The 17349-nt window shown below is 43.6% G+C and overlaps 2 protein-coding genes across 4 annotated transcripts; both read right to left on the reverse strand.

Moving 5' to 3' along the window:
* Window positions 1-3317: 3317 nt before the first annotated feature.
* Window positions 3318-5215, reverse strand: LOC119320030. 3 transcript variants are annotated; one of them, XM_037594178.1, is made up of 3 exons: window positions 3962-5215; window positions 3635-3812; window positions 3318-3553 (listed from the first exon to the last, which is right to left on the reverse strand). In XM_037594178.1, the coding sequence occupies exons 1-3, from the start codon at window positions 4296-4298 to the stop codon at window positions 3511-3513; spliced, it is 558 nt and encodes a 185-aa protein (XP_037450075.1). In that variant the 5' UTR covers window positions 4299-5215; the 3' UTR covers window positions 3318-3510. The 3 variants fall into 3 exon arrangements, with proteins under 3 accessions (XP_037450075.1, XP_037450073.1, XP_037450074.1); XM_037594176.1 differs by having other exon boundaries at window positions 3954-5215; XM_037594177.1 differs by lacking the exon at window positions 3318-3553 and having other exon boundaries at window positions 3564-3812.
* A 6920-nt stretch (window positions 5216-12135) lies between these two features.
* Window positions 12136-14291, reverse strand: LOC119325122 (eukaryotic translation initiation factor 5-like). Its single transcript, XM_037598860.1, has one exon. It carries the CDS (start codon window positions 13673-13675, stop codon window positions 12374-12376), a length of 1302 nt encoding a protein of 433 aa, XP_037454757.1. The 5' UTR covers window positions 13676-14291; the 3' UTR covers window positions 12136-12373.
* Between the last annotated feature and the right edge of the window lie 3058 nt (window positions 14292-17349).

Consider the following 17349-nt stretch of genomic DNA (forward strand, 5'->3'; position numbering starts at 1 on the left):
AGGAGACACGGTAGTACTGCTCTGGAGCGGTACTACCGCTCAGGAGCAGCGGTAGTACCGCTCTGGAGCGGTAGTAAAGAATTACATCCGCTCTAGTCGCGGTAGTACCGCTGCAGCGTTTACCAAAACAGCCACAACTTTTGCAAACGGACTCCGAATTCAACGAAACCAAGTTTGTTGGAAAGCTAACGACATGGGCTAACACAATATTTATAGAAATATCAAGAATAAGCAAATGAGAAAAGTCCCATAAGAAAATGGTGAGAACCCTTCATCGGATAAGACCGGTAAAACCTCCAACACCGAAAACATCATAGAAGACGCATGCGAACTCCGTTTTCGATGAACTCAAACTTGTCATCAAGATGACCATAAGCTCTAAGACTCACAAAAATAACCAAACAAGAACCAAGAAACATGATGCAAGGATGCAATGGTTTGAGCTCTCTACTAACGATACGATCAAGCTACCAACTTGAGAGCTCCCCTTGATAGTACGGCAAATGATCCTATAACTCGGTCTCCCAACTACCACCACAAGACCGGTAAAATAGAAAACCTATCAAGGGAAAACCTTTGCCTTGCACATGGTCCACTTGAGCTAGATGAAGACGATCTTGACTCCCTCAAGTTGGACCACCTTTCTTGATTGCGTTGGCTCGATGAAGACTAGATGATTGCTCCCCCATAGTTCACTATGGGTGAGCCACTCTTCGGCACATCTTCAAAAGTCCATTGACACCACAATGAATGGCAAGATTCAAGCACTTGATCTCTTCGTGATGCTCCACTTGAACTTGCACACGGCAATCTTGATGACGATCACCACTTGATGTCATCCTTTCCATGGGTTGTATGATATCTTCCTCTTGACGCAAGCCCATGGATACGTACTTAACCCCACATACAACTCTCACATAGACCATGGGTTAGTACATAAAGTGTAATGGACAATGCTTACCATACCATGGGATCACTTGATCCCTCTCGGTACATCTTCTATGCTTTGTGAGTTGATCAACTTGATTCACTCTTGACTTAGTCTTGATCAACCTTGAATCTTTGCAACTCTCTTCATTTGGATGATGTCTTGAAGGTAAACATGAATGATCACACAACCTTCTTCTTCAAGACATGCTTGCAATAAGCTCAACACTCGCATGACCAATCTTTGGATAATTCCTTAATAGTACCTTGGTCAACTCAAAAACTCCTTGAAACCAACACATGGACTTCAAGAAAAGCCTATGGAAAAATTCTTCAAATACAACTCAAGACAACCATTAGTCCATAGAGATTGTCATCAATTACCAAAACCAAACATGGGGGCACCGCATGTTCTTTCAGCATTTAATTCTTACAATAAATCCCATTTGAATTCAATAGTCTTCATCATAAAAGAACTAGTATAAGAAGTATCGAGCATGGATCGATTATTATGAGAAAGCCGAGCATAAATTTTTTTGGATAATAATTTCTCTTGAGAGCTCGGGTATGAATATAACATTGACTTAAGCCTCCCCTAAGCTTGAGAATATATACAGCCCGTCTATTCTGCTAATATTAGCAGAATAACTATTCTGATAACACTTCCGTACTGCACACTCAACGCAAGTGCACGTCAATGTTTGAACCAAGTGTGCTGCATAACTCAAGCGAGTGAACTTCGTGTCGAAAACAACTGCACGCGTTTGTTTTTTTGTACTGTTTTCGCTCTAGTTTTGAACCGTTTATCGGAATGACGTGTATAATATGCCGTTGAAAAGCTATGGATTAGGCGCAACTTCACCATGTTAAACAGATTCCTCGCGGTTTAAGAGCAGTTTCAAAAATGGTGCGGCGGATGACGAGTGGCAGTGAGTGTATTTTCGTAATTTTTTCTAAACCGCTCATCAGAATAAAGCAAATGATACGCCGTTGGAAAGATATCATCGAGGCACATCTTTTTCGTATTTATTACTTTATCTAATTCCTTACGGTTTAAGAGCAGTTTCAAATTTAGTAAATCGCGGAATTACGTTTTTTTCGAAAATTTTGCAATTTTTGGTACTGTTTTCACTCTAGTTTTTGAACCATTTGTCGAAACGAGGCGTGAATACGTCGTTGGAAAGCTATGGACAAGGCGCAACTTTCATATGTAGAAATGGTTTTGAAATTCCTTACGGGTTTAAGTTAATTTTGAAAATGGTGCGGCGGACGACGAGGGACAGCGGTCGTTTTTCGCGAAATTTTTACAAACCGCTCGTCAAAATGATTCAAATGATATGCCGTTGGAAAGATATCGACGAGACGGAACTTTTTCATGTAGAACACACTCTCTAATTCCTTACAGTTTAAGAGCAGTTTTAAAATTAACGAAAAGCGGACACTCTGTTTTTTCGCGACACCAAAATCGTCGTTGGACAGAAGAACGCACTGCTTCAAGCTGAAAACCGCACTGCAACAGACAGTCAAGTGCACTGCATCATTTCTTTTTGTCGGACGTAAACTTTCTCGCAGAAGTTTTTGTTGTCTTTTTTTCAAAAAAAAATTTAACGAGAGTGGACCGCGACACTCCCGAAAGTGAATCGCAACACTACCAAAAGTGAACCTCATGAGTTTTTGTTGTCTTTTTTTCGTACTTATTAATTTTTTACGCGCGTTGACCAAGCGAGTGGACCTGATGGGCTAAGAGAACGAACTACATCTAATATAGAAGCAAGCTTCATTTTGAGTCTTCATGGTTTAAGAGCAGTTTTGAAAGTATCGAAACACGCACACTTTGTTTTATACGACATCAAAATCGACGAGTGAACTACATCAGACAGAAAACCGCACTGCTTCAGACGAAAAACCACACTGCATCCGACGGTCAAGCGTACTTCATGAGTTTATTTTTCGGCAATGGCCGTGGATGAACCACACGGGGGCGTGCAGCGCATTGCTCGCAAGATATGGGTGCACTGCACATCCAAAATCCAAAAAAAATATTTTGTCCCCGTTAATTTGAATTTCATAATTTTTGTCTTTTTCTAACTTTTTTTTATAAATGCATCAAGACGACATGGCGAGTTTAGTGAACTCCATTATTTTTTTTAACTTCTTATAAACGCATCTGGACCATTTGGTCGAATGTGGTGTACTGTAGCTGATTCCACATTCATTCACATTATACCGTCGGAGCAGAGGAATCTCGGAGTCACATTCATTTTTCTCTCTTTTTGTTGTCCCCCATCTCCTGCAAAAATTGGTAAACTGACCGCAAGAACAACGGATAGGAAACTTCGGTGCACCGAAGCTTCCCATCCAAAAATGCAAAAAAGAAACAGAGTCCAAAGTGACACGAATGAGAGTAGTGAACTGCAGAAAAAACACCAAACCGCATGCTGATGTGTTACAGTTTCTTTTCAACTGAACCTCAAGACAATGACTACAGTGCACTTAGATTTTTTAAAAGAAGACAAAACAGATGACCGCAGCTTGTTTTCTAAATTGATTCAAGTCACTACGAGGTGGCTCTGGCCATTGCATTTATGTCCATCGTTGGAGCTTTTCTCGCTGGCCTTTGTACCACCTACATACCAACAAAGTGGACGGGTGTCAGAGAAATAAGAGAGAGACTGATGTGCAAACAGTCAAGCACACATAGCCGCACCGCACATAGGTAGTCTGTAAGCTGCACAGGCTTGAAATATGGACTGCGAGGCAATCTCCGACGGTGCAGCAGGCAGCAAACTGCACGCAACAGAGGAGGCAGAATAGCGTTGACCCAGGGTAGTCTTCATCACCTTGCTGGTTAGTGCGAGCCACACACAAACGTCCGACGAACCGCACTGGGAGTTAATCAAACTGCGTTAGAGATTTTATACTGCACTAAATTCACCAAAATCAATAGCAAAATTGAGTCATCGGCACTGCAATGGAATCACTACACGCCCAAAGGGCACTACACACGCAGCACCAACGGACTGAACTGGCTCACACTGCGGACCGCACATCGCGTGCCCAAGTATTGCATCCCATGCCGCCGGAGTAGGCCGCCGTTCTTCCGACGCCGAGGACTGCACTGCACTGCTCGCAGTAAAGGCGAGAAGAGAGGAGGACTGCCGCGAGGGATGCACGGGGAAGCCCGTGGCGACGGGCCGCATGCTGGTGGGAGGAGAGGGGATCCTCGCCAGGATGGACGTTGGCTGTAGACCCGCGAGAGGACCTTCTTCCTCCCTGCCTCCAGTCCTCTTCCTTTGCTCACCGCCGCCGTGCACGTGTGGCCGCCGTTCTCCGATGAGATCCACGCGAGTTCCCACCACCACCATCAACATCTAGCACGCGTGGCTTCTCCTCTGCTCGTTCCATCTGCACATCGGAGCACAGCCCAAACTGCAGAAGCGCCCCAAATTTGCGTTCCCATCTGCACAGCGAAGCATAGCCAAAACTCCACGCGACGCCCTTCCGTACTGCACAATGTCGTCGGAGCCATCAAGTGCACAGCCAGGCGCGCTGAACCGCATCGCGTGCCCCGCGCACTGCAAGTCCGGGGCGTCTGGGCTGCAAGTGGAGGAGGGGCTGATTTAGTCTCAAGTGAACTGCAGCAGGGGGACGCGGAGGAGGTCGGTGCTGCGGTGGATGCCGGTGGGAGGAGCCCGGGGGATGAGGTCGGTCCCGCGGAGGAGGTCGCCGGGGCGGGTGTGTGTGGATCCGGCCGCCGTCGCGCGCCCCATCTCCGGCGGTTGAATCTGCGCTGAGGAATGGGAGAGACGGGAGGAAGGGAAGGCCATGAGGGCGCCGGGGGCGAGCAGGGAGGGGAGGAGCGTGCGGTTCATAGGCCACAGAGGGGCGGGGCCGAGGCAGCGAGGGAGGTGGGGGCTGAGATGGAGGTGGGTGCAGAGTTGCAGGGGTTGGTAGCCAGGGCCCGACGCCGGGCGGCGCGGGTTCAGAGGCTCGTCGGCGGGCACGGGATCTGCACGGCCGCGCATCACCGGGAGGGGCGCTTGTATGCTCTAGTTCAAAGGAAGGAGGTGGAGGGGTGGGCCGGTGGCTCTGGGAGGAAGCCGGAGCAGGTTGTGGAAGCTCGGTGGCTTGGGCCCCTCGGCAGCGCGTGGAGGGAGGTGGTGCGGCGACGGAGGAAGGAGGTGGTGCGGTGGAGGGAGGGAGGTGCTGCGGTGTGGAAGGGGAAGAAGGTGGGAGGAGATGGGTTGGTGGGCACGAGGAATCGTGGGAGTGGGAGCAGTGGGGGTGGGTTGATTGGCTCGCTGTGTGTCGGGTGTTAGCAGAATAAGGCTTCGGTGTTATCAGAATAAGGTCTTAAGGGTGTTACCTATATATAGGTGTGTTGGTTCAGTATTTTTTCAGGAACCTTAACTAGTTCTGTGGCAAGCTATTATAGAAAATCGTACTCTTATATGTAGGTAAAACTATGTCTATCATAGCTTGCCACAGAACTAGTTAAGGTTTGCTAAACATTTAACGGTTTAAAAGTAAGTAAAAAGTATGAAATAAATAGGGGAGCCTCACTCTAATATAATAAGATGATCCAACGGTGTGATTGTGAAAATTTGCATTTATGTGTCCTCAGCGAAAAAACAAGTATTTCAGCACACTGCAGGATCAATATATATTGAAATATTTGTTCTTTTTGTCCAGAACACATGCAGTCATATTTTTTCAATCCATCCGTTGGATCATGTTATATTATAGGTGTGTTGGTTCAGTATTTTTTTCAGGATTTTTGAGTACTTTTACACCGTCGAAAACCTTAACTAGTTCTGTGACAAGCTATTGTAAAAAATTTTACTCCTATATATACGGCTGCGCTAAATTAAGCCTGAGTGCATTTGTTTTATTCCGCGCTCCGGCCGAACTGCACGCACACCGGCATGCCAATGAAACCAACGCTCCTTCCACTTGACCGTAAAAGCTTCGTTGAACATAGTAATCCGACAAGAAATCTAGTAAAAAGGGAGCATGTGATGGGTCTGCGTGCACCACTCCGACAAATCAGCAAACTAATGCATGGTTCCAACCCTCCAGTCGTAAAAGGAGTGGGAAATATGCTAACAATAGTAAATAGTTTACTGCTCGTATCTTGCTTTTGTAATTTGCGCATATGAATGCTCTCCAGCGTTCCACCAGAAACATAGTAACGAGGGGTAAAGACTCCTCATGTGTGCTACAGTGGTTACTTGGGGAACTAGAGAAATGTGAAAAAGGACGGTAATACATTTACTACATCCTATATGAGTTAATTATATTAGCTACTCAAAGGTGCAAACAAAGGGTGGTAATTCAGTTACTACATCTTTTGTGAACTAATTACTATTGGCTACTCAACTAATGCATGAGTTGTATGTGGAAAATCCATATGAAGCAGAGATTTTTTATATTTTTGCATATTAACAGACTATGAAGCAAAGGCCAAAAAAAAATTGTTTAGCAAATCAACTATCCATACAAAAGAATATGAGCAGACTTTTTCTCCTTCATTACTATGCTTTCGATGAAAGTTACGTATGATAGTGGGATTCGTGTGGGCTAATTAGCAGTAATATCTTCACCGTCGTTACCATGTTTTTCTATTATTTTTAGTAGTTGGCAGAACTAGGAATAGGAGTGGTGTGTGCAGACTAACCACGTGTCTCTTACCACGAATTTCATTTTTTTTACCATTGATTTTCCACTGGTAGTAAATGGATGGAGGTGGTTACTATGTTTAGTGGGAGCGCTGGTTCGGCTGTACCATGGTGTGTGCGCTGTTTTATCGGCTCCTTGGGTGCGCGTTGTTAGACCGGAGCGCAGAATAGGAAATATGCGCTCGGGCTTAGTTTAGCAACCCTATATATATATATATATATATATAATTATAATTTTGATCACGATGAACCAGATGCATAGGATAAAACTTCTGATAAAATTTCAATTTCAATTGTTTGTAGTTCCATGATACAATATCATCACATAGCCTATACCATGTCAATGCATTTTCCTTCAAATATAAAGGGAAGATCTTCTTCTTGACAGCATACTCAGGCATACCTGCAAGCTTAAATAATCCACAAACTTCATCCATATAGATTAGGTGCATATCATGATGTAATGTTCCATCTCCTGTATAAGGATTAGCTAGCAGTTTCTCTATCATACCCGAAGGAATTTCAAAATAAATATTTTCAGTAGGTGCAGTAGATTGAGGAGCAACTTTTTGCTCTTCCGGTCGAGGTGAAGATACCCCTAACAAGCTCTCAAAGGATTATTTTCCATAGTAACAAGTGATAGTAAATTTCAGCATACTATATAAATGTTTTCTTACCAAATTTCACTTACGAAAGACGCTTCACTCCCCGGCAACGACGCCAGAAAAGAGTCTTGATGACCCACAAGTATAGGGGATATATCATAGTCCTTTCGATAAGTAAGAGTGTCGAACCCATCGAAGAGCAGAAGGAAATGACAAACAATTTTCACCAAGGTATTCTCTGGAGGCATTGAAGTTATCGGTAACAGATAGTTGTGTGATAAGATAATTCATAACGGGTAACAAGTAACAAAAGTAAACAAGGTGCAGCAAGGTGGCCCAATTCTTTTTGTAGCAAAGGACAAGCCTGGACGAACTCTTATATAAATCAAAGTGCTATCGAGGACACATGAGAATTATTGTAAAGCTAGTTTTCATCATGCTCATATGATTCGCGTTTGTTAATTTAATAATTTGATATATGGGTGGACCGGTGCTTGGGTGCTTACCTACCTTGGACAAGCCTCCCACTTATGATTAACCCCTCTCGCAAGCATCCGCAACTATGGAAGAAGAATTAAGGTAAACCTAACCATAGCATGAAACATATGGATCCAAATCAGCCCCTTACAAAGCAACGCATAAACTAGGATTTAATCTTCTGTCACTCTAGCAACCCATCATCTACCTATTACTTCCCAATGCCTTTCCCTAGTCCCAAATCATGATGAAATATCATGTAGTCGACGTTCACATAGCACCACTAGAGGAGGGACAACATACATCTCATCCAAATATTGAACGAATATCAAATTCACATGATTACTTATAACAAGACTTCTCCCATGTCCTCAGAAACAAACGTAACTACTCACAAAGCATATTCATGTTCATAATCAGAGGAGTATTAATTATCATTAAGGATCTAAAAATATAATCTTCCGCTGGATAAACCAACTAGCATCAGCTACAAGGAGTAATCAACACTACTAGCAACCCACAGGTGCCAATCTGAGGTTTTGAGACAAAGATCGGATACAAGAGATGAATTAGGGTTTGAGAGGAGATGGTGCTGATGAAGATGTTGATGGATATTGACCCCCTCTCAATGAGAGGATCGATGGTGATGACGATGGCGATGATTTTCCCCTTCAGGAGGGATGTTTCCCCGACAGAACAGCTTCGCTGGAGCCCTAGATTGGTCCTGCCCAGGTTCCGCCTCGAGACGGCGGCGCTTCGTCCCGAACGCTTCTATCCTATTTTTTTTTCAGGGCAAAAGACACCATATAGCAGAAGATGGGCGTCGGGCTCCCGCCAGGGGGCCCACAAGATAGGGGGCGCGCCCAGGGGGTAGGGCGCGCCCTCCACCCTTGTGGCTGGCTGGTGGCCCCCCTCTGGTGCTTTTTTTTGCCTAATATTTTTTATTTATTCCAAAACTGATCTCCGTGAAGTTTCAGGACTTTTGAAGTTGTGCAGAATATGTCTTTAATATTTGCTCATTTTCAAGTCCAGAATTCCAGCCGTCTGCATTCTTCAGAGAAAAGGCATAAGTATTGTGATATAATGTGTAATAACAGCCCATAATGCGATAAATATCAATATAAAAACATGATGCAAAATGAACGTATCAATGCTCTTAGGGGTATACCTGGCCATCCCTCGGGCCGGGCCTACCAAAGCACGACATGGAAAACCTAGGCCCCAGCCCGGCCCGACCGTCGGGCCTAAAAATCAGGCCCAAGCCCGGCCCATCACGCAAAAAGCCCGTCGGGCCTCGGGCCGGGCCTCTTTGTTAAACTGCAAATACGACGGGCATGGCCCGTCCATCGGGCTCAAAATCTAGGCCTAGGCCTGGTCCGTGGGCAAGGTCGGGTCGGGCCGTCCGGGCCGGGCTGCCCATGGCCAAGTATACCTAGGGGGATCCCTTACAGTCTATCTGTCAAAGTAATGATGAGGATACAACCCCACGGTGCCGGCTTTTATATAGCCCGACAACGGTAGAAAAAATGCAGTACAAAAGGGACGGTGACACGATATACTCCCTCCATTCTTAAATATAAGTCTTTTTAGGGATTTCAATATAGACTACATACGAAGTAAAATGAGTGAATCTACACTCTAAACTATGTCTATATACATCTGTATGTAGTTCATAGTGAAATCTCTAGAAAGATTTATATTTAGGAACGGAGGGAGTAGTAAGTAGGCGAGCGAATGTGGGCCATTGGATCTTCATAATTGCACTTGATCTAGTCCGTCTGTTAACTGAATCTAAGTCTGTCTTGACTGAACATGAGCGACAGCTTAACCACCAGCAGAATCCAGCGGGGACTAAGTATCACGTACCCTTTAGTTTTTTAGAACAACGTAGCATTAAGTTGCCACTTGTAATGGGCTATTAACATGGAATCGCATAACACAAAATCTAAAAGACCGGTTAGAAGTCTATTTATTATTTTGAAGTTTGTTATGCTTCAAGAATAAAGAGAAAATAATTAAGCATCACTCTAGTACCAAATTTTTAATCTGATTGAGGAGGTGTTCTACTTGATTGGAATGCAAAGTCCTACTCAAAATATTGTGGCACAAAGTAAAACTTCCGAATAAGCTAAAACTGAAAACAAACCATATGGTATATTTACGTGCTATTTTATATCTTTTGTGCCATGTATTGTTGTTGCCATCTTCACCCCCCATGCTCAAATCCTGGCTCCGCCCCTGTCGATGCGTGCGAGTGGCAGCTTACGCGCGAGGTGGTAGTGGAAGGTTGGGTGGCACCGAAAACAAGGGGACGATGGCTATTTTATTACTTGTGTGTCGGTCAGTCTGCCTTGTACTCGTCTTTCCTGCTCTACAGAGGACAAGGAGATGATGAATGTGAAACAAGGAGATTCACGGTGCTACAGTGTAGTATTTATTTATTTTGGTTATAACAAAAGATGTACTTTTTCCGTTCCATAATATAAGAGCTTTTTTAGAGTGTAGTCTTTAATGGTGAACATCTTTATGTTGATCATATCTACTATATGACTCATGTTCGATCTTTTGGTCGCTAGTATTCTGAGACCATGTCTGTACATGCTAATGCTAGGCTCGTCAAGTTTGTCAAAAGCGGTCTTATATTATTGGATTGGATGGAGGGAATACTTCTCTTTTCTGCTCTCGGAACTAATACAGGTTACACAAGTGACATCACCACACAACACTTGTGGTCTACTTAGAGCATCTCCAATAGATGGTCCAAATGTAAAAATACCTAAGTTTTGGACCATTTGGGGCAAAAAACGCTGCTCCAACAGACGGTACATATGTAAAAAAAATTGGACCGCGGCCTTCCGGTGATGTAAAATTGAAAACTTTGTGATGCAAATTTACATCACGAGATGCAACTGGTCCAAAACCGCGGCCGCCCGCCAAACGCCCAACTGCCACTTCATTCCCTTCTGCCCGCCCGCCGCCGCAGCTCCCCGCTCGGCCGCCGCCCCGCCACAGCTCTCCGACGTCGCGCCACCGTAGATCCAGACCCCCACCGCTGATTCCACCCCGCCTGGGTCGCCGCCTGCCGCCGCTCCGTCTGCCTCCTCTCCGGCTGCCTCCGCCTCCGGTCCGTCCGCCGCTTGCTCCCTGATGACGCTGAAGAAGACGCCGAAGGGCAAGTCCGGTTTCTTCGGCGTGAGGGAGAAGCACTCCGGGAAGTTCGGAGTGGAGTTCTCTGACGAAGGGCAGCGTTGGTAGCTCGGCACGTATCCGACCGCCGATGATGCCGTGCGTGCCTAAGACGTGGCGGTGTGGTGTGCCGGACGGCCGAAGACGGACCTCAACTTCCCGCAGATCGAGTCCCAGGCGGTGGCGGAGTGGCTCGTGACGCAGGGCATCCGGATGGAGGAGATGCCAGCGAAGAAGGCAAAGAAGAGACTGGCGGTTGTCATCACTCCCGGCAAGAACGATGAGGCAGCGATGGCTCGGTTTGCGCGAGAGCATCCGCAGTACGTCCAGGCCGAGCTGGAGCACTACTAGAAGCGCGACATCGAGGCGAAAAAGAAGGGGGTATAGGAGGAGGACGAGGCCGGCCCCTCGACTGTGATCCCTATCGAGTTGTTGGATGAGGACTGGGGTGACTCCGAGGAGGAGGACGAGGGGTGCGATGACCCGACCAAGGACGAGTTCTGGAAGCAGTTCTGCAGCTCGAACGACAAGGAGTAGTTTCATCTAGTAGTAGTAGTAGTTGAATTTGTGTATGAAACTATGTTGAATTTCATGTTTGAACTATATTGAGATGAAGTAGTAGTTGGTCGTTTTAATCTTCATTTTCGATCATTTATTGGAGTTGCTCTTTTTTTTACATCTCCAATTTGGATCATTTGTTGGAGTTGCGCATTTTTTGGAGCTCCAAAACGCACCATATGGCAGTCCATATTACATCTTCTGTTTTAGACCGTCAAATTTTGGACCATCTATTGAAGATGCTCTTACAAATGTTCAACAACTTATTTACTACATTTAGGGCATGTACAATGGTTCTATCTTAAGGGTGCCATGTAGGATAAATGATGAGGTGGAGGAGAGAGAAATCATAAGAGAAGGTTTGTCTTCTCTTATTTAAGAGAAGACAAGAGATATCTCTTAGCACAATTTGTCTCACCATATTTTTAGGAACAACTAATTATTGAAGATAAGGCTAAGAGATGACCCATTATAAACATGTTTTTTTGTCATCTTTAATTTACATGCAAAACTTAAGATAAGACTATCTTATCAACCATTGTACATGCCCTTAGCAACAGCAGAGTAAACGGCACCATTGTTACAACTGTAAATGCAAGCATAATTTTGGAAAACAAGGGCAACTACAAATTCTGAATAATTTTTTATAAGAAACAGTTGAAAACAGGACACAGCGGATGCAGCAAACGAGGCATACGACTGTCACTTAAAATACTGGTCCAAAAATGGACACTTCAAGCACTATCAAAAGACATAATTTGTTATAAGAAATATTTTAACCGACTCAACACTGAATCAATGATGACAACAAGTGTTTTAACGTCTGACACTTAAAATACTGATCCAAAAAATGGAAAATTCAAACACAATCAAAAGATACCTAAAGCAAGTAGGCGGTAGAAAAAGAAAGCGTATAAACGGGATCAAACGGGCACGGCCTCTTCACTCCTCGTCCGCTTCGGCGACCTGGAGCCAGACCACAAACGGCCTGGCATTCTTCACAACCTGGGAGTCCTTGCCGGCAGCAACAGCTTCAACGTACCACTGGACAATGGCTTCTTCCTCGAGGACGTCGCCGTCATACAGGCATTTCAGGACCACCGGCACCTCCTTCAGGGCCTCGGCGCTGCACTTGCCGCAGAACGCCTCGATGGCCTGGAGCAGCAGCATCTGGGCCCCTTCATCAGGCACGGCAGCAGCAAGGTAGTCATTGTTCTTCTTGACGTCCTTTGCAAACCCCTTGCCCGCACCGTGGAAGAGCGCCTCAAAGAGGGCGTGCATCGCGTCCTTGGCGGGGAGGGTTGAGGAGGACAGCACAGCCTTGATCTGAGCAGGAGTGGCGGCATTGCCCAAGCTGGCCTTGATCTCCTCGACCAGTTCATCATATGGAGTCATTTTGGCCTGTTTCTTCCTCTTCTTCTTCTCTGCCTTTTCGGTGGCAAGCATGACCATCTCGGCAGTCGCCGCACTCAGCTGCTCCTCCATGCGCTTTCTCGCAGCCTCTGCTGACGTGTCAGTCTGCCACTCCACGTCATCATCGTCGTCGTCGTCGTCTGCAGCAGCCGCAAAGTGAGCACCTTGACTGTAAGTTGGCGAGATTGCATGTTCTTCATCAGAACCATCAGTGGTAGCATTTTTCTTTGCAGCAACACGTTTTGCAGTGCTGTCCTTGGATGCAGCACCTTTCTTCTTCCCATCCTTCTTGAGTTTCTTCATCTCCTCATCAGCAGCCTGACCTTCCTTGAGTCGCTCCTTCTCAGCCCTTCGCATAGCTTTCTTGTCCTTGCCTCCCTTCTTCTGCTCTGGTGGGTTCTTCACGATGAATGTAGCGAGCTTGTCCCTCATGTCAACATCCGAGATGAAGCCACAGGCAGCACATTTCAGAGACAGCGTCTGTTTCTCCGAGATGACAACCTCTGTTTCAGGGTTGCCACACTTATAGCACTGAACATACTTGTTGATGAAGTTCTCAAGAAGGCCAGCCAGCTTTGCAGTGTCATGGGCACCATTGACTATGGAAACTCCTGTCTTGTCATCAAATTTATACTGCGCCCCAAGCTTGCAGCTAAAGTACTTTGTTGTGTAGGAAGCTGGCCTGGCAAGTGCTTTCGCTATGTCAACCATGTTCACGATGTTTGTCTTGATGCCATTACCATGGCCTTCTATCTTGGTTAGCATTTTGGGCATCTTGTACCTGTAGAAGGCGTCATCCTTGTTCGAAGCGCCAATGTTCTGCAGTGCCATCTTGACTCAAGCTCTTCTGATACTATCAGCCGTGTGCAAATTCGGAAGCAAGAGCCGCCTTTGAGCTGACTTTGAGCAGTGGCAAGTGAGGGGAGAGAAGCTTATCCCTCATGAAAAACTGAACTGAATATAGCCTATTGGACTGAACAAAACTGCACCTTTCACTTCTGCTCTAGGTCCCTAAATGACCAGATAGGTCTAGTCTGCTACTAGTACTAGATATGATCTATGCGTGGACTGAACAATATTTATTTAATCTATGATCTCAAGCAATAAACCAAAACTAGCAGCACGGAATCAAATATACGCTACGAACGCTGAATCGCTTCCAGGGCTACAACCGTGGAGATCAAATTGTTCCTCATGAAAAACAAATAATACCTACGCCGGATCAGGTCCAGCTCAACAGACACAGTAGTCGACGATACTAAGATTTTTTTTCTCTCTATATATACGAGGACACCCAACGAAACCCTAGCTCATGCCCAGTCCACAGCAACAATCGCTAGATTTAATAACAAAACAAAAAAGGAATATCTAGGTAGCAGGGCCATCCCGCTCGGGTCTACCGTGACCAAAAATACAGAACGAGGTTACTTACCTAGGGCTTCGGCGCCGGCTGGGGGAACTCGAGCAGGAGGCTGCAGGCGATGGCGGCGGGCGCTGTGAGGAGAGGATCCAAGGCGGGCGTGCGGCTTTTATTTATAGCGGTCGAGGGGCGGCCGGGTGGATTTCGTGATGGGTACGGTTTCTGACAGGAGAAAGAGTCCGACCAGTGCTAGAAACAGTTTTTTTTTTAAGTTACCGGATAATTGCCCATGCTTTGTACTGGGAGCATAAACAAACTGTTTTTTTTGCGGGGTATAAACAAACTGTTTTCAAATTACTAGCAAAAGGGTCCGTGTATTGCAACGAGAGAGAAAAAAAAGAATCATAATGATCACATTTTGTTGCATCACCGAGATACATTATCACTCTCAATTTCGTGAAATCATGAACACTTTTTGAAATCGTGAACATTGTTTTAAACTCGTGCACATATTTGGAATTGTGAACATTTATTAAATTCATGAACACTTTTACAAATTCTCATTTTTTTCCTAAAAGCAAGAACATTTTTTGAATTGATGAATATTCTATAGTATTTGCAAACTTCAAAAAAGTTAAAACAATTTTCTTGAATTGGCTAACATTTCTAGAATGAATTTTTTTTTTTGGAAACAGGTGGAACTTTTTTGAAATTCACGATTTTTCTATTTAATGAGCATTTTCTAAATGCAGGATCATTTTTGAATCAGCAAACATTTCATGAATGAATAAACTATTTTGTAAGTCACAAACAGTTTTTAAATTTTTAGGATATTTTTCCGTTCATGAACATTTTTTGAATTGGCAAAGTTTTGCTCAATTTCGTTAACGTTTTATAATACACATACATTTTTAAAAAAATCATGAATATTCTTTTTTTTCGATTTTTTTTCAAAATTTTGAAGATATTTTGAATAAGTAACACATTTTTTTACAAAATTGCAAATATTTTTTTAATCCACAACATTTTATGATTTTCTAAACATTTTATCTCCAAATTCTATTTTTGAAAAAAAATGGAACTTTTTTTAAGTCCCAAATTATTTAAAGTAGAAAAATAAAAAAGAAAAGGAATAAATAAAAACAAAATTTTGAAAACAGGCCGCACGGACATGGACAGCCCAAACAGGTGCTGGGTCTTTTCCCAACGCACAGAGCGTAATATAGGAGGTCCCTACTGCATGGGCCGCCCAAGGCGAGGGATTCCCATGTGTGAAACATTTTTTATCACCTATAGTAGTGTTGGTGGGTAATATTTTATAATTTTGAAAACAATTTCCGTGACGTACTGCCAGAAGCAATAGCCCATTTATTATGAGGTATAGATTTGTATTTTGCTAATCATTGGGGATGAAATGGTTAGGTTCATTGCAGCTAGCGCCTCGGGGGTTCCTTTTGTGGATGATCTAGCTGGAGCTGAAGCTAGAGCTCTCCTAAATGGATTGATTCTTGCTGGCCAAATGTGATGCTCTGAACTACTTGTTGGGTCAGGAATGCATGGAAGTGGTAGAGACTATGCAACAAAGGGGAAACTCTATCGGACCTGCCGCGGCGACTTATGAAGAGTGTACTTTTTTATGTTCGATTTTACTTCGGTTGCTTTTGCTCATTGTCCTAAAGAAGCAAATTTGGCAGCTCATGTGATAGCTAGTATGGTGGTTGATGCTCAAACGATTGTGTGGACGGCAGACCCACCTGAGTTCTTAGTTGATGTACTGGCTGACGATGTATCTTTTTCCCCAAATCAATCTAATCCGCTGTGATGACATTCCCTCATAAAAAAAACTGACCGCATATATCATGTGACCCGCGAATTAACAATCTTCAAATGTCCCTAAAAACAATCTTCAAATGATCAAATCATAAAAAAAATGTTGTGGGCGTGGAAGTAGCACCGGATAATTTGGAATACCCAATGTTTGATTCGGGAAAATACTGGTATAGCAAGTTGACATCATTATCTGAAAAATATATAACTTGATGTGAAAAATATCTGAATTTATCTTATAAATACAAATATGATAGACAATTAAAAAAATGTAGATGTGAAAGTGGATATATATTCATATGTTGAGAAAAAATATGCCTACTAATTAAATGGTTATAGCCCCAAATCTCAATTATACAACATAAAAAGCCTAAAAAGTGGTCAAATTACACTTTTGTATTTGTATGATTACACTTGGAAATTATTATGCAAATTGTTGGTTAGGTTCCTTTGTAGCAAAACCTACCCACTTTGGGTTTAAATGAGTCTGAGAGACCGTTATTTTCTAACGGGGGAGGGGGGGAGGGGGGGGGGTAGTATTTATTCATCTACTTCGTCCGTCCCGAAATACTTGTCGGAGAAATGTATAAAAATGGATGCATATAGAACTAAAATATGTCTAGATATATCCATGTCTCCGACAAGTATTACCGAACGGAGGGAGTATAATTTAGGACCGCGATAAGTGACTGGTGAGTGGTGGTTTGTAGCTTGGCCCAAACGTCCCTATGGTCACAGATTGCGCCACGTCACCACATGCATGCAGAAGTGAAAAATTGATGATGTCAGCGGAAATCTTTTGCATCTTTTTAGTTTTTAGAATGTTTTATCTTTTAAATAAAAAATTCAATTGAAAAACCGTTTTCACCATTCGTCGTGACGAGATATTCGAAACTAGATCTCGTCATGTCTATTGCACATAAATTGTCATGGTGTTTACACTGAAGTTGTCATGCTATGTTTTCAACTACTTTTTCTCGTACGTTTAAAGTAAATTTTGACATGTTAAAAAAAGGAATTAAAAAACTAAACTTATCATGGTGAATTACTAAAAATTGTCATGACCATAATTTTTTTTTGACATGGTTTATAAAGAAATTTGCCGTCAATTACTTTAAAAATGCATGATCCATGACCTAAATTTGCCATGAACCATGCACTAAAATTGCCATGGTGAATTACTTAAATTTGCATGATTCATGCACTAAAATATTTTTTGTGATCAAAATACTAAAATTGACATGATCTGTAAACTAAAATTGCCATAATCTATAAACTAAATTTGCCATGAAGAATTACTAAAGATTTCCATAATCCA

This window comes from Triticum dicoccoides, chromosome 6B, assembly GCF_002162155.2.
Source record: "Triticum dicoccoides isolate Atlit2015 ecotype Zavitan chromosome 6B, WEW_v2.0, whole genome shotgun sequence".
Classification (NCBI taxonomy): Eukaryota; Viridiplantae; Streptophyta; class Magnoliopsida; order Poales; family Poaceae; genus Triticum; species Triticum dicoccoides.

What these genes read in the sequence shown, in the direction of transcription:
- LOC119320030 (XM_037594176.1), bottom strand. Translation starts at nt 4,298, where the DNA reads ATGTTGATGGTGGTGGTGGGAACTCGCGTGGATCTCATCGGAGAACGG. An exon ending in GCGGTCCGCAGTGTGAGCCA is followed by an intron (nt 3,813 to 3,953) that starts GTTCAGTCCGTT and finishes ATTAACTCCCAG; the next exon opens with TGCGGTTCGTCGGACGTTTG. An exon ending in TTACAGACTACCTATGTGCG is followed by an intron (nt 3,554 to 3,634) that starts GTGCGGCTATGT and finishes GTTGGTATGTAG; the next exon opens with GTGGTACAAAGGCCAGCGAG.
- LOC119325122 (XM_037598860.1), bottom strand. Translation starts at nt 13,675, where the DNA reads ATGGCACTGCAGAACATTGGCGCTTCGAACAAGGATGACGCCTTCTAC.